A 16,290-nucleotide genomic window follows, 5' to 3' on the forward strand; every position below is an offset into this window, starting at 1 on the left:
TTCTGCACACATTCAGAAAAGGCCAACACTATGCCATTAGGACTCATTTATTTCCAAGACAGGGTAAAACTAGGATTAACCATGGCAAATGATATCATATTACATTCATGTTATTTATATAATGTATATATCAAGGGTATGGGAATTGTACAGCCCTCCAAAAAAATTTTTAACTGTAACTCCAAAGCACCATCCATTCTGGAGCACTATTCTATTAGTACAGCAGAAATATTACTCTTCACTAAAAATTGAAAAGTATAATTTATTGTCTTAGATTCTTACCAATGTGATGTCCCTAGAGGCTGCTGCAGCACTCATATGTAAGCTTGGCTGTCGAACAGAACTACTGCAATCTAGAGCGCGAGCAAATGTACCAACAGAGCTAAAGAGGAGAAGAGGAAGTTAACTTGCCATATTGCAAGCATATAAAATTTACAAGCATGTTTTATCAGATTTTCAGCAACTGTTATTTTCACTTTGTGCCTTTGTAAAGTGTATTTATCAACACAGCCCAAAAAGCTTATCCCAAATATTTCCTGTATACATTTCTCCTGTTGAAGTAGGGTAGAAACTAGCTTTAAAAGCCTCCATAATTTGACATTGCAGTGAATTTATTATGACATGTAGAAATATGTTTTACAACTATATGCAATATAACTTATCTTAGAAAAGTCTTGTCAAATAACGTCATATTAGATGTTGTAAATTTATGTTTCAGTTCTGCCCCACAAGGGCTAAAGCATTTAAATTATTGTTGTGTTGTGTGCCTCCAAGCAGTTTCTGACTTATGGTGACCCTAAGATGACTCTATCACAGGTTTTCTTGGAAACATTTGTTCAGAAGGGGTTTATCCTCTGAGGCTGAGCAAGTGTGACTTGCCAAAATCACTCAGTGGGTATCCATGGCTTAGTGGGGATTCAAACCAAGTCCTTCCCCCAGTGAGTCCTAGAAAAGAACATCTGGCACTGGTTGTTCTTGGCCGAGGTATAAAGATCCACCTGCAACATGCCCCACCCCTGAAGACCTCTCAAAGGATCTCCACATATGACAAGAGACTGGTGAATAGCTGAGGCATTTTCTAAGATGTTCTCCCCTGGCAAATTGATTTCCGAGATAGAGATACCTCTATCTTTAAAAATACCAGTCCCAGAGACAACACGTGATTACAAGCAGAGAGATTGATTTTATTCCACCTTGTTTGTTAGGCAATATACTACAGTTCTGTTGTCAGAGACTATCTGAACAATCCTACCACACAATAGAATTTCAAAGACCCAACATGTCTTCTCCACAGCTAGCATCTCAAGACTGTTGATGTGGAAAAAACTCTCTTCAGGTGTCCAACATACCCTCATAGAAAAGCCTTCCATGTGAGATCTCCATCCTTCCCTGGAGCCATCCATGGTGACTGCTACCTCTGACTGTGGAGAAAGCAAGGCCATACCAGCCTGGACAGTCACAGAATTGATCCACCATGCTAGTGATCAATGAACATACCTTGGTGTGGTGAGACATAAATGGGAAAAGTCAGCAAATGGAACAAAGTAGAACAGGAACCAGGCCAGCAATAGCTGTATTCAAAGCCTTACTAGCAGCATTCCTGATGTTGTGCAACCTGAGGTAGATACCCTGCAACTGCGCAGACACAAGAAAGTCAATAGTCTTTGAAAATTCTTGGAGAACAGAAGAAGTCCTAGCAGACTGGAGGAGGGCAAATGTCCCCATCTTTAAAAGGGGGAGGGAAGAGGACCCAAACAATTACCATCTGGCCAGTCTGACATCAATACCAGGAAAGATTCTAGAGCAGATCATTAAACAGAGAGACTGTAAGCATTTAGAAAAGAAAGTCATAATTGCAAAAAGTCTATATGAGTTTCTCAAAAACAAGTCATGCCATACTAATCTGATCTCTCTCTCTCTCTCTCTCTCTCTTTTGATAAAATTATTAGTTTGGTAGATGAAGTGAATGCTTTGGACACAGCATATCTTGATTTTAGTAAAGCCTTTGACTAGGTCCCCGAAGATATTCTGGCAAACAAGTTAGTAAAATGTGGACTAGAAAATGATATTGTTAGGTGGGTTTGTAACTGGCTGACAGGTCGAACCCAAAGGGCGCTAACCAATGGTTCCTCTTCATCCTGGAGAGTAGTGACTAGCAGGGTGCCACAGGCATCAGCATCTTTATCAATGACTTTGATGAAGGAATAGAGGGCTTGTTTATGAAATTTGCAGTTGACACTAAATTATGGGGAATAGTTAATAATAATAACAACAATAATAATATTTATTTGTATCCCGCCTCTCCCTTTTTGAGAATTGAGGCGGGTAACAGCAAGTTAATACACCATAGGACAGGATGAAAATTCAAAATGACCTTAATAGATTAGAAAGCTGGGCCAAAACTAGCACAATGAATTTCAACAGGGAGAAATGTAAGGTACACTTAGAAAAAATGAAATGCACAGATATAGGATTAGGGACACCTGGCTTGACAACAGTTCATGTGAAAGGGATCTAGGAGTCCAAGTAGACCACTAGTTGAACATGAGTCAGCAGTGTGATGCAGCAGCTAAAAAAGCCAATGTGATTCTAGGCTGTATCAATAGAGGTATAGTGCTTTGTTCAGGGGAAGTAATAGTACCAATCTATTCTGCTTTGGTCAGGCTCCATCTGGAATACAGCATCTTGTTCTGAGCACCAGAATTCAAAAAGGTTGTCGGAGAGTGTCCAGAGGAGGGCAACAAAAATGGTGAAAGGCCTGGAATCCATGTCCTATAAGGAGTGACTTGGGAAACTGGGTATGTTTAGCCTGGGGAAGAGAAGGTTAAAAGGTGATATGATAGCCCTGTTTAAATGTATGAAGGGATGTCATAATGAGGATGGAGCAACCTTGTTTTCTGCTGCTCCAGAGATTAGGACACAAAACTATCGATGCAAACTACAGGAAAAGAGATTCCACCTCAACATTAGGAGGAACTTCCTGACAGTAAAGACTGTTTGACAGTGGAACACACTCCCTTGTAGTGGAAACTCCTTCTTTGGAGGCGTTTAAACAAAGGCTGGATGGCCATCTGCCAAGGTATTCTGCATGGAAACGGGTTGGATTTGATGGCCCTTGAGGTCTCTTCCAACTCTATGATTCTAAGTGACCGTGAGGAGAATTTGGTATCATTTCTCTGGAAGGAAGGCTGTTGAGATGAAAGAAACCAGGATGGTACTAATATGTTTCACCACATGGGATGGTTCCAGTTGAAACTTGTTCAGACTGACAATGAGACCCAATGAGTCAAGAAGGTGGAGTGTGTAAAGCTGTAAAGGAGACAAGCTCATGACTGGCCAATGAGGAGCTAATCCTTGAGGTAGATGAATACTATGACCCCTTGTTGCCTGAACCAAGCTGCCACTACCTCCATGTATGCATTTTGTAAAGACTCCAGGAGAAGTGGACAGTCTGAATGAAAGGATGCAAAAAATTATGCCCATCTTTTCACAACAAAATACAGGAAATGCTTGTGCAATGGCTAGACTGTGATATGCATCCTTTAAATCCAAGATCACAACAAGTGAAGGATGGATCTGAGACTAACCATGCTGAAACATCTGGACTGTATGTAAAAGTTGATATCCAGAAGGTTCAAGATAGGGCAAGCGCCACTATTCTTCTTGGACCGGAGAAAAAACACCAGGGATCGATAAGGCAGGGGCAGGTTTTTTTGTGGAGAAGAGTGCTGACCTCCTTGATGAGTGTGTCTGAATAATACCCCTGAAGGGGGACAGTCCCAAAACTCTACAGCACATCCGCCCTGGACAATGTCTAGGACTCAACAGCCCAATGTTATCTCAACCCAGGCATAATGGTAAACTGTCAGTCTGCTGCTGAAGAGAGGAGAAGTGGTGGGAAGAACAGGGGCCAGTGGTGGGAAGAAGAGGGGTCAAATACGAACCTTGCCCTGCTCCTGAGGCTCTGTTTGTATGACTGGAGGTGGCATTTAGTAGAAGAGGTCTTGCAGGAGGATGCAGGTGGAAAGGCTTGAGAGCAAGACCCCCTGGATGCCACTGGGTTGAAGGACCTCTTAGGACCAGAGGATTGCCTGGTCCAGACATAATGGGGTCAGGATGCATTCATTCAGTTCAACTGAATTGATGTGGATGTGGATTATATCAGTGGTAGAGTGAGTCATGTTTGTTATAAAGCAGATGTGTACCATGAGAGAGTTCTGCTCTAGCTCTTTATAGTAAAACTTCAAAGATGGGGAGTGGTCATAACAATAAAATGTCAATGAGTTCTGTACCACTTGTAACCACCACGGCTGTAGCACCCAGTCATGTTCATCCTGATGCTGGTTTGATCTGTAGAGGTACCAACGGATCAGTGGCAATCTGGACCTGGGAGGCTTGAACCAAGATGATAATGTCATTCTTCAAGAAGTGCCAGAGCTTGGAGGAAATGACTGGTGGCACCAAGATGACTGCTGAGACAGAGACGGAGTGGGAGGAAGGGTTTTGGAAGTTGCACAGGAGGTTGAAACATTCAAATGGAGGGTCCTGTTGTAGGCAATCTTTGCTACTGCACACAAGGGGATTAGACTATTTCACCTTCAGAAGCAGTAGCCCCTTGAACAATCTGTGGGGACTTCTGTGAAGGTCTAGCTTGCTCCTCAAAGTGTGGAGAAAAGTGTCTCAATTTCACTGAGAACAGTACTGTTGCTTTGCTCTTTGGTATTGAATTAAACAAGGTGGTTTGGACATTGTGAGGCAATGGAGATGGTGATGCAGCTTGAGAGTTCTCAACACGTTTCACCTTTTTCTTCTTAAAAGACAGTCTGCAAGCACTTAGAAAGGTATGCCATGATGACTAAAAGTCAACAGGGATTTATCAAAAACAAGTCATGTCAGACTAATCTTATCTCTGTTTTGATAGTTATAAACTTGCAAAGCTTCTCAGTGTTGATAGATATAAGCTTGTAAAGCTTAAAAAGGGAATGATGTGGCTGTAACATATCTTTATTTCCCTCATCATCCTGGAGAGAAGTGACTAGTGGAGTCCAACAGGGTTACATCCTGGGCCCAGAGCTATTGAACATTTTTATAAATGACATGGATGATGGAATAAAGGGCACACTTATCAAATTTCCAGTTGACACCAAATTACGTGTAGTAGCCAATATCCTAGAAGACAGAATCAGAATTCAAAATGATCATAACAGATAAGAGAGGTGGGCCAGAACTAACAAAATGAATTTCAAGAGGGAGAAATTAAAGGAACAACACTTAGGCAGAAAAAAATGAAATGCAAAGATATAGGATGGGGGACACTTGGCTTGACAACAGTACATGTCAAAGGAATCTAGGTAATGTCTTACTAAACTACAATCTGAACATGAGTCAGTAGCATGATGCAGCAGCTATAAAGCCAATATGATTTGTGGCTGTATCATGAAGAATATAGTGTTTAGGTTGAGTGAATAGTACCACTCTTTTCTGCTTTAGTCAGACCTCACCTGGAATACTGTGTCCAGTTCTGGGTATCATAGTTCAAGAAGGATATTGACAAGCTGAAACCATGCCCTATGAGGAGAGATTTAGGGAGCTGGGTACATTAAGTCTGGGGGAGAGGACGTTAAGGGGTGATATGATAGCCATGTTTAAATATTTGAAGGGATTTCATACTGAGGATGGAGCAAGTTTGTTTTCTGCTGCTTCAGAGACTAGAACATGGAGCAATGAATTCAAATTACAGGAAAAGAGATGTCACCTAAACATTAGGAAAAACATCTTGACAGTAAGAACTGTTCAACAGTGGAATATGCTGCCTCAGGGTATAGTGGAGTCTTTGGAGGTTTTTAAAGAGAGGCTGGATTGCCATTTTTGATTATGTCTTCCTACATGGCAGGGGGATGGACTGGGTGACCTTTGTAGTCTATTTCTTAATCTTGTGCTTGGAAGTTGAAGTGCAGGCTTTCAAAATGGAAAGATCTGCACAGCGTGAAAGGCACCCAAGGTTGAGAATCGGTATCAATGGGACACACCTTATCAATGATGTTTTTGAATGGGTAGAGACATAAGCAGGGTATTTAGAACCGTCTCGTACCTTCTCCTGTCAGATTTCAGCACCCTGGAAAGACTTTTTCAGCATTACCTAAATAAAGAGTCAGATTCAGCCAAAGCCAGTGAAAATCAAGATGGTAAAGATAGGCAGCTGGTGCCCTGGTGGCACAGTGGTTAAATGCTGGTACTGCAGCCCCAAAGTTGTGAGTTCCAAGGCTCCAAGGATGACTCAGCCTTCCATCCTTTTGTAGGCTGGTAAAATGAGTATCCAGCTTGTTGGGGGCAACTGGCTTACAGACTGTAAACCACTGAGAGAGTGCTGAGTTCACTGTTAAGTGGTATAGAAATGTAAATGCTGAATGCTATTGCTTGTGCAGCTGGAATTGGCAAGCTTGTTATAGGTTGTCAAGGGCTTGTTCATTCAAGAGAGCCTTGAGCCTGGATAAGCGGTTTTTGCATGCTTGTGCAGTAAATGACTTCCAGCAAACACAAGTCCCCACATTATGGCTTTTGTCAAGGCACTAGAGGTAGTATGAGTGGCCATCCCTTTTGAGAATCTTAGTCCTACAGGAGGCACCTTATTTTGAAGGAGCAGGATAATGCCATAGGAGGCCACTGTAACTGAATCATTAAACTGAAAACATTACTGAGTCAACAATATAAATCAAGCTGAAAAACGGAGTCCAGAACAAAACCAAATCATTATCCAAAAGAATCAAGCAAAACACAGTCTGAAAGTGTAAAAAAACAGTGAAAGTTTAAAGAGTAGCAAAAGCTCACAAATAGTTACTTTGATTCTGATGTTCTAATGGACAAAAGGAACTGAGGGTTTAGGTGGGATGGTGGGAAGTATGCCGGATAGCCACGTGGAGGATGGGTTGGGCAACCAACAAAACACTTATATAATAGTTCTAGAAGGGTCCAAATGATGCACTGTGAAGGCGCAGATAACTCATTTGTGTGAGTCACACAGACCATGAAGAACTGGAAAAACTACATCATGAATGATTCAGACTTTCTTATACACACTTGATGATCTCATCTACTTCCCTCATATCTACCCCTCCAATTCTTAGTCTTCTGATTTCTTGACTATAGTCTCCATTTGGATCAATAACTGAGTCAAGATAAAGAAATTCTTTAACTATTTTGAAGTTTCCCTTATATAAATATATGTGGTCATTATTTTTGTTTCCTTAACATTCAACTGTATATTGCACTTTCCCCCTTAACTTTCATCCTAGACATTCCAAATCTTTGCTATTTTCTGTTAGTAATATGGTGTTTTAAAATATTTATATTCATTCCTTCAATTTTCATATTTGCTTCCTCCAAGTCCAATCCTGCTATCCATAAGATGTGTTCATCGTAGAACTTATGCCAATTGGAAATCTTTCTTTTTTCATAACAGTGACCTCTTGTTCAGAGTATAGTTTATGCACCAGAGTATAGTTTTAAAATAGGTAACACATTAGGAGACTCTAAAGGAACTCAGTGAACAGAATTTATTTGATGGTTATACCATCATCCAGAGTAGCCAAAAGTAGACAAGATAATTGGGTATGTATGATGTAAAGTAAAGGAAAAGATATTTGAATATTGGTACAAGTATCTCAGTGTTATTTGGTCTTGGTGAAAATAATGTGATACATAAAGATACTCTGCACTTATTTTTTTAATAACATGAAAACATTAATTATGATACACCCAAGCTCTTCACAAAAAGGTTGACAACTTGATGTCATAGAATCATGTCAGCCAAAGAAAAAGTTTCACAAAGATAAAGATTTAAACTAATTGAGAAATATTATTTCTTCTCTAGCCCTAGCAGCTGCATCATCTTCCAATGTAACCATTCTTCATGTTATATATCTAGAAACAAGAGAGTACTGCTTCTGAAATTTCAAACTTGCATAAGGATGAAGAAAATCAACAACTATAATTCAAATCTATTAGGGTTCAGTCAAAGTAATGATACTCAAGAAAGACAAAGGGAAACAGATGACTTCAGAACCATGGTGGCGATGAGGGTTGCATAAAACTCTTTTCACAGTCTCTTAAAACTACCATGTAGGCTTGTTGATCACTTAATATGGTGGCATCTTCCACTCTTCACCTGCCTTCAGGAGCTCAGTCCTGAAGTGCTATTTTGGGACAGATTGACTGACTAGAGCAAGGAGTTAGAGCAGGTGGCAGGAGGGACAGGAGGCGGCAAAAGAGAGTTTTCACATTTTGAACCCTGTGTAAGCTTTGCTGGGATATGGCTGGCAGGTTGGAGCTGCACTGCTGCTCCTGCTTTCTTTCGTTGGACAGGTTGAGGGGGGGGTGTTGCAGAAGGGACGGGGGGGGGGGGGGTGATGACTTGAAGCTGCATAGGAAAGTCTCTGGGGAGGGAGGGAGGAGGAGGAGTACCCAGAGTCAATTCTTCAAAAGATGCCTTTGCCTCTCTTGGATTAAGTCCTTCCTCACCAGGGAGAAGCTTCTCCCTTTGCAGCAACTGAGACTGGTTCTTTTGAATCTGCAGTAGAACAGCAGAGCTAATACCAAGATATAGGTGTTGGCATGTGCTAGGGATGTCACCCAAGAGAAAAGGGAGTGGTGGCCCAAAGAAGTTTGAGGACCACTGTTCTAGACCGTGGCTCTAGGCTGAAGATTTTCGAATACACTAGTGTACATTTGGATAGGGGATGGAAGAAATAGCAAAATGAAATGTTTGAAAAGTCTGCTTTATTAGCAAATCAACCCTTTACTAGTTTTTAAGTATATTTACAACAATAAGCAATAACAACAAATCAATATAACAGAAAAAAGAAAGAAACAAAGAAAAAGAGACAGGAAAAGAATTCTCAGAAAACAGCAACACTATCAGTCAAGCAGCAGAAGCATTGCTTTTAAGTTATGTGCATTCAAAAATAGCACCCTTTTAAATGCTTACATTGTATTAAAAAGCTGAATCCCAACAGTTATTCATAATAAAGACCCTCTAGGATGCAGTTCCTGGTAATGTAGATTTCAAAAAAATCACCACTTTCAGACAATGTATCCACTATTCTCTGCTCTTCCAGTTGGAACACAACCCTAACAAAAACACATTATTTATTCTGTGAATTTTAACAGGTGTTAAATGCTATTGATGAATAGTCTTCAATGTACATCCCCTGAATGAGAAAGATATAAATTTATAACATGGTATGTTGCATGTTTTGTCCCACTGTAATTCTGAAATTGATACAGTATATTGAAATCTAGCTTCCATAACATTCATAAACCATTCTCATCTCTACAATTTCCTTCAAAAATATCTTCATATAGATTATAGATGTTCAGTTGTTGAATAGGGAGAGACTTACCTCTGTTTAATTTAAAAATCTGATTTTTGAAAATATCACTTTTGGATAACTTTGTCAAATTCTGATCCAATTATAACAGTATCCATAAAATGTGTGTGTGTGTGTGTACACATACTTTTTCTTTCCATTTCCCATATTGTTCTATTTATATTTATTTAGTGTAATAAATAAAGGGCACAGAGGTGACACTGCAGGTGCTAACAACAAGTGCCATATCCTTATCATTTCAGAGTGCTGTTTGGTATAGAAAATATGTATGCTATGTGTGCGCAAAATTGCCACCCTCCATTTGAGTTCATCTTTATCCCTCCCAGAAAATCCCATGATACGTTTGCCTTAGGGTCGCCATAAGTTGGAAATGACTTGAAGGCACACATCATCAACAACAGCAAATAAACTGGGCCATGTATTTTAAATGGAATTTCATATAATATATGATCCATTTAGGAAAAGCAAATCCTCCATAGATAACAGCTTTAGATTTAATTTTGTTAAAAATTTAATATTTTTATTTGTCACTATAAATGTTTCCAAACTTTTTTACTATTATTAGTCTCCGCCCATTATTAATTAACGCTGTTAAACTCGTAACGATGATATATTCATATTAAAATAAAACCACCATAAATGCCCACCATTGTACAGCAAATAAATAAATCAACAGAGAAAATATTTTGCTTGACAAGCAGAGTTTTTGATTAATAGAACAAAACATGAGATGAAAAGGCCAATTAAACTGTCCTTTTCCTTACCGTGCCACTACAAGAAACTGGTCTATTTGTTTGTCTATTAGTGGATTAAACGCTTCCCAAACTTTTGTTTCAAGCTTTGACTGATCTCTGCCATCATCTTCACCTAAATAAAAATTTTAAAAAAGTTTTAGTAATTCACCTATAAAGAAAATAAACCCCACCACACTGATTTGAGCTTTCTTTCCACATTGCTAAAAACACACACACAAAGCATTTCACATAAACTGTTGAATGTGTCACTCTTCTGTCTGTCCAGTAATAAGAGTTCAGCTCTCACACTGCACAGAACAGCCATGGAGGGAGAAGCCCATGTCTGACCCTCCAGCAACACTGGCTCATCCCAGGTATCCATTGCATTTCCTCACAGCATTGCTATGGAAAGCACAGGGAAAGGGGGGGAGTAATGGCCTGCATTGCCTTTCTGACATCTAATAGATGCCAGGCTTGTGGCTCTGGTGTCTGTGCCTGGGACCATGAAACCACTTCAAGTTCAGTCTACATTTTAGAGGCATTGCCAAGGTGCTGGACTTATTCTGTGGATAGAATTCAACATCCTGAAAAGCTCCTTTAAAGCTCAGACTAAAACCCATAATATGTTCACCACTGCACTAACATGGGAGCAGCAGAGCAGGGAACTACTATTACCAGGAAGGCACTTGGAATGCCCTAAAGTTACCAGATTCTGCCTGATCTGTGAAGCAAGCTTTTCCAGACTAGACTAGATTAGACTCACCTCCCCCTACTGACATTAGAATCGATATTGATACCACTGTCTCTGTCCACCTTCCCTCCCCCAGAGGAAGACTCATTTTTTCGCTAATCTGTCTGTAATTTTATTTTATTTGTATTGGAATGTTTTAAATGCTCCTACTGTTTAATCTCTTCTTATGGATTGATCATTGTTTTTATGATTGGGGGCGGGTTGGGGTTTTGGGAATGTTTTAAATGTAATTTTTAATTTGTATGCTGTTTTATTCTCAAACTGTTGTAATCCGCTTTGATTCCTCTGCGAAAAAGCGGAATATAAATAAATTATATTATTATTATAATATAATATTCCAGACAAGGCTCTGTACCTGTGCAACACTCATTTGTGTAATTCAAAGAAACCACATAAAAGTAAGAGCTGCTTGACAGTGGAATAAATGGCCTTGGAAGGGGGTAGGTTCTCCTTCATTAATACAGGTAGGTTCTCCTTCATTAATACAGGTGATACTGAAAGTACTTTATAATACCGAAATGTCGAAACTTCCGGCAGGATGTGCTCTGCAATGGCTGCAGTTCAGGGAAGCTCTGAGAACTGCAGCTGCTGATCGTGGCAAACTCCCTGCTTTACATCGCTTGGGGAGCCCTAATATCCCCCCGATAAAGGGGGAGTCCGGGGCCCTCTATTGGCAAGGCAAGTCCCCTCCCAGAAAGGAGAGGGTTAAATCTGAAGTGGTATTGAGGGACTGCAAGGTCTGAAGGGAGACTGAGCCTGCAAGGGCAAGCCTAAAGCTGCGACCCAGCTCGGCGTTTCTGCTGAATGCGGATCCTCCTCCTTCTTGAGCATTTAACAACTAAAGAAAGAAGGAAGAAGGGAAAACATAAAAGAATAAACGCTGCTCATTAGGAAGGCCTTTGATAGCTCCTCTCTTTACTGCTGCCCCAAATGGGGAAAATCCTGAGAGACTGTAATGTGTTGTTTCAACATCGGATTTGGAATGATTATTTCCTGTGAGTCTTTGGAAATGCTACAAACTGGCGCTAACAATTAGAAGATATATGGTTTGACTTGATCTGCTTCATTTGCTTAATAAAGGGAGCTAATGAGAGTAGAGAAGAGTCACAGAAGAGCTAAAGAGTAAAGATAACAGATCAAAGGAAGGAAAGTTGAGGGAAAAAAAGATTGAGATAATAATCCACTGTCTTAGAAGGAAAAAGAGGGGGGAGAAAGACACTTGGAAAGTAACATTCAAAGACTGTGTTTGGTTGCTTAGTCTCTACACTACTCTGAGGAGTTCCCTTAAAGTTCAAACTTTCTATTTAGAACTGCCCCAACTAGAGGCATTAAGATACTTTAAACAGCTCTGGGTCTGTGAATTAAGAGACAACTTTTGGGTTGGTAACAAGACTCAGCTGTTTAACCTTGAAAACGCCAAGGATACACAGACTAATAAGCACAAGCTGATAATGGAGCGCCGAGAAGGCAGAGAAAAAAAACGTTGGAGGAAGCAAGTAGGAAATCTCTGTGGTAATCTCTGGGTATATGGTTGTGATTAAATTAAACAAACAGGGTAACGAATAAGGAAAGGGATGTCTGGGCTGTGAAAAAAAATAACAACTAAAATGTAGTACTGCAAGCCAAACTCAAGACGATCGCTTCATGGAGAAGCCCGCATGAAACTCAGGGAAAAAACCTCGAGGGGCAAGGTTGAATCCTTGGCAAGGAGGTTCAGAATAATAGACTGGGTAAGGGAAGATAATTGTAAAGAATTAAAAATGAGATTGAGGAAAATAAGGGGAGAATTACATACAACAAAAGAACTGAAAGGGATAAATCTGAACTTAGAGACCACTGTTAAGGAAATAGGAGGATATAATCAGAGAAAATTGAGAAATTAGTAAGACTTGACAAAACAAACAGAGGCAATAGGTGAAACATTGAGATCTGGAGCAAAAAACAATGGATTACACAATTGAGAGACTAATTCACGAAAAGGAAGAAGACAGAATATATATAATTTTGAAAATGGAAAGATAAACTGAAGGGAATCTTCGTGCTGAAGCTAAGAGAATTCCGGAGGCGCAAAGAAAAATGAAGATTTATTACAAATTAATTGTTCCATCTTAGCAATTTTGTGCAGGAATCACTTTGATTAATACCTTTTCCCCTGGAGATAGATAAGATCTACCGCATCTGCCACAAGAACAGGCAGATATCAAGTCTTCTACCATGAGATATTTTGGTACAATGTGGTGCGACGTCAGACTCCGGGACCGTGATCATCACAAGAATAGTATGATAAAGATTGTGGTTTAATTGATGGAGAAGAATCCAGATCTTTTAAGGATCAATCTCTGTCCTAGATAGAACGCTGAAGAATCTGAGACGGCGATTACCATTTCATAACGGACCAGCTGAAGGTATTAATAGTACCTTAGTCAGGTGAAGGGGGTGGATAGGATGACTGAAGAAATTCAGTGACATGTAAACGAAAGAATATATTTTGGGACTCTTTATATCGAATGCAAAGATGTTCTGGAGTAAATATAGAAAAGATATTGAAAAGAACAAGGGGACAGCCCAGACAAGGAAAGATTCGGAAAAAGATTGCCCAGAGAGAATACTAGACAAGACAAGTAACAGAAGATTAGAAGAAGAAGAATTTAAGATGGGAAAAAAAAATACCCCATCCTGATGTTACTAATTACACATGGGTGAATGAGTTATTAGTGTAAATGTTGCAAGAGATCATAGGTCTCTGTATTTAAAGGATGAGGTGGAATGTGGGGTAGGGTGGGAGATAGTTTCTTGTCCTTTTTTTGTCTGTTTGTTGTTGCTGTGCTGTGCTGTGTGCCTTGTGTTTTTTCTGAATTCAATCTGAAAGATGAAATTAGTGTCGTGGAATGTATAGAGGCTTGAAACTGCATCTACGAAATAAGAGTAAGGTCTTCACATTAATAACTAACACAAGGCAGATTATTTGAAGATTGCATTCTAGTCGCACATTGATCACAAAGGACCAAAGATTAATTGTTAACAAAAATTAGGGAAAAATATGTATCTGCAGTCTCCCAAAAGATATTAAGAGAGTACTACTTTATATTAAACAATCATGGGAATCTAAGAAGTCATTAATGACATAGGAAGGACATTTTGTATGGGTTAGAGACAATAGTAGAGGATAGGAAATTCTAATCGTGGGAGTGTATTGTCCCTTAAAAAATAAAAGTAAATTTATACCACATTACAGGGAAATTATCTAAACTACGTATGAAACATATTGTAATAGAGGATTCTAGGGGTGTGGGAGCCAGATTGGATAGATTAGCTAAAAGGGAAATAGAAGAAAGACAAGGCAAGCTTCCTAACTCCTTCTTGAACATGGTTGAAAATCTAAATTATACAGGGGTAGGCAATCTTTTGAGCCGGGGGCCGGGTTAGCTGTCCCTCAGACAACTGGGGGGCCGAAGCAAAAAAATAAATAATTAATAATCTAAAAAAAAAATAATATATAAATAAACCAGGACAAAATTTCAAATGGAAGATACTTTTTTAAAAAAATGGAGGACATGTGAAAAAATTTGCTGATTTTTAAAAAAATGTTAATATAAATGCATGTTCTGAGGCTTCTATAAACAAGTGCCCCCCAAAGGCCCCGGCGGCAATCGGCGGCAGGACTGGGCTGGGGCCGGTCCCAAGGCCTCGCCGGGCCGCATCCGGCCCGCGGGCGCAGTTGCCTACCCCTATTTAATAGAGGCATGGAGGCAACTATATGGGGAAAATGGATTATCGTTTTACGCTAAATAGGCATGATTCAATGGCTAGAATTGATATGGTATTAGTTGTAAATCACTAGTGAGAGATTAGAGAGATGAAATATTACCCAGGTCTATTTCAGACCATAATATTTTAAAGCTACTCTAAAGGGTAAAGGAAAAGGTTGAATGGCGAAGCGTGAAAGATATACTTCTAGACCCAAAGATATGTGAAAGAGCCAGAATATGATCAGAAATTTTTCAAAGAAAACTCTGAATAAGGTGGTTAAGTAGGAAACAGTTTGGGATGCAGCTAAAGCCGTTTTAGAGGTTTTTTTTTCACAAAGCTGTAAGGAAATGGAGAGATCAGGAAATAATATTAATAAAATAAATACAAAATAAAAGATAAGAGGTGAAACTAGCAAAGGAACTAGAGAATAAGAAATAAAGGGAGAATAGATGCCCAAAAACGTTAGACTCATTATTGAATCAAGAATTAAGGGAAAATTGAAAGCAACGAAATACAGAATTTGAACATGCAAATAAAGTAGGGAAATGGCTGGCATATATAGTTAAAGGAAAAGAAAAAAAGAAATCTATATTATAAAGTTAAGAGTGATGGGGAAATTAAGTCAAAACAGGAGGAAATCCAAACTAAGTATTTGTCAAATATACAATCTTTATATGATAATGAGGAACCAAATAGCGTACATTGAATGAATGGACTCGAAAGAAGATATTAAAATTAGATGAGGAACAAAAAAATAGTGTTGGATAAGGACATCTCAATTGAGGAGATATGGAGGCTATCCAGGAAGAAAAAAGAATAAATTCCAGGAACGGATGGGCTCCCAACTATCATTCTATAAATGTATTAAAGAAACTGGGATACCCCCTACAATTAGTCTTAGAAAACGCATTGTTAAAAAAAGTACCTGAATCTTGGAAGGTGCTAATTACTTTAATCTTAAAAATATAAAGAAGCTGAAGACCCTAAACAATTATCAGCCCATATCATTGGCTTGAATGCCGATTATAAAATTTATACCTCTATACTGGCTAAAAACTTAAAAGCTGCCTTAAAAATTTGATTGGAGAAGATCAAAGAGGGTTTCTCCCAGGGAGACAACTAAGAGAAAATGTCGATACGTTTTTAAATATCCTGGAATACTATAATAGACATAATGACAAACAGGCAGCATATTCTTTAGAGACCTACAAAAAGCGTTTGATTCGTTTAGATGGGACACCTTACTAATATTATTGGGGGCAATTTATAGGTGATAATTTCTGTAAAAGAAAAGAACTATATAAGGAACAAAAAGCGAGTAATTTTTATTAATGGTGAAAAAACTAGCTCCTTCCAATTAAAAGAGGTACCACGTCAGATATGCCCACTCTCTCCCCCTCCTATTCTTAATGTTATGAGACACTGATTAGAAAAATTAAATGGGACAGAATGGAATGGACTAAAGATAAAAAAAGTATGAATACAAAATAGAGCTATGCTGATGACTTAGTGATAAATTTGGAAAGCCCCTTAGAAATGCAGATTCTTGATGAGACACTAGATGATTTTGGAAAAGTAAGCGGATGTAGAGTAAACCTGAGTAAATCTACAATTATTACGAAGAATATGAAGCAAAGAAGAACCTACTATTACAGGAGGGTACAAAGTA

The 16,290-nt window shown here is 39.1% G+C and overlaps 1 protein-coding gene across 1 annotated transcript in view; it reads right to left on the reverse strand.

The window, feature by feature from the left end:
* The window catches only part of LOC121928421 (metastasis-associated protein MTA1-like), a 92,224-nt gene that overhangs the window by 51,378 nt on the left and 24,556 nt on the right, over nt 1-16,290 (reverse strand). Inside the window, 2 exon segments of the mRNA XM_042463088.1 lie at nt 283-382; nt 10,151-10,253. Coding sequence (XP_042319022.1) covers nt 283-382; nt 10,151-10,253 — 203 coding nt within the window.

The sequence above is a fragment of the Sceloporus undulatus genome, chromosome 4, assembly GCF_019175285.1.
Source record: "Sceloporus undulatus isolate JIND9_A2432 ecotype Alabama chromosome 4, SceUnd_v1.1, whole genome shotgun sequence".
NCBI lineage: Eukaryota > Metazoa > Chordata > Lepidosauria > Squamata > Phrynosomatidae > Sceloporus > Sceloporus undulatus.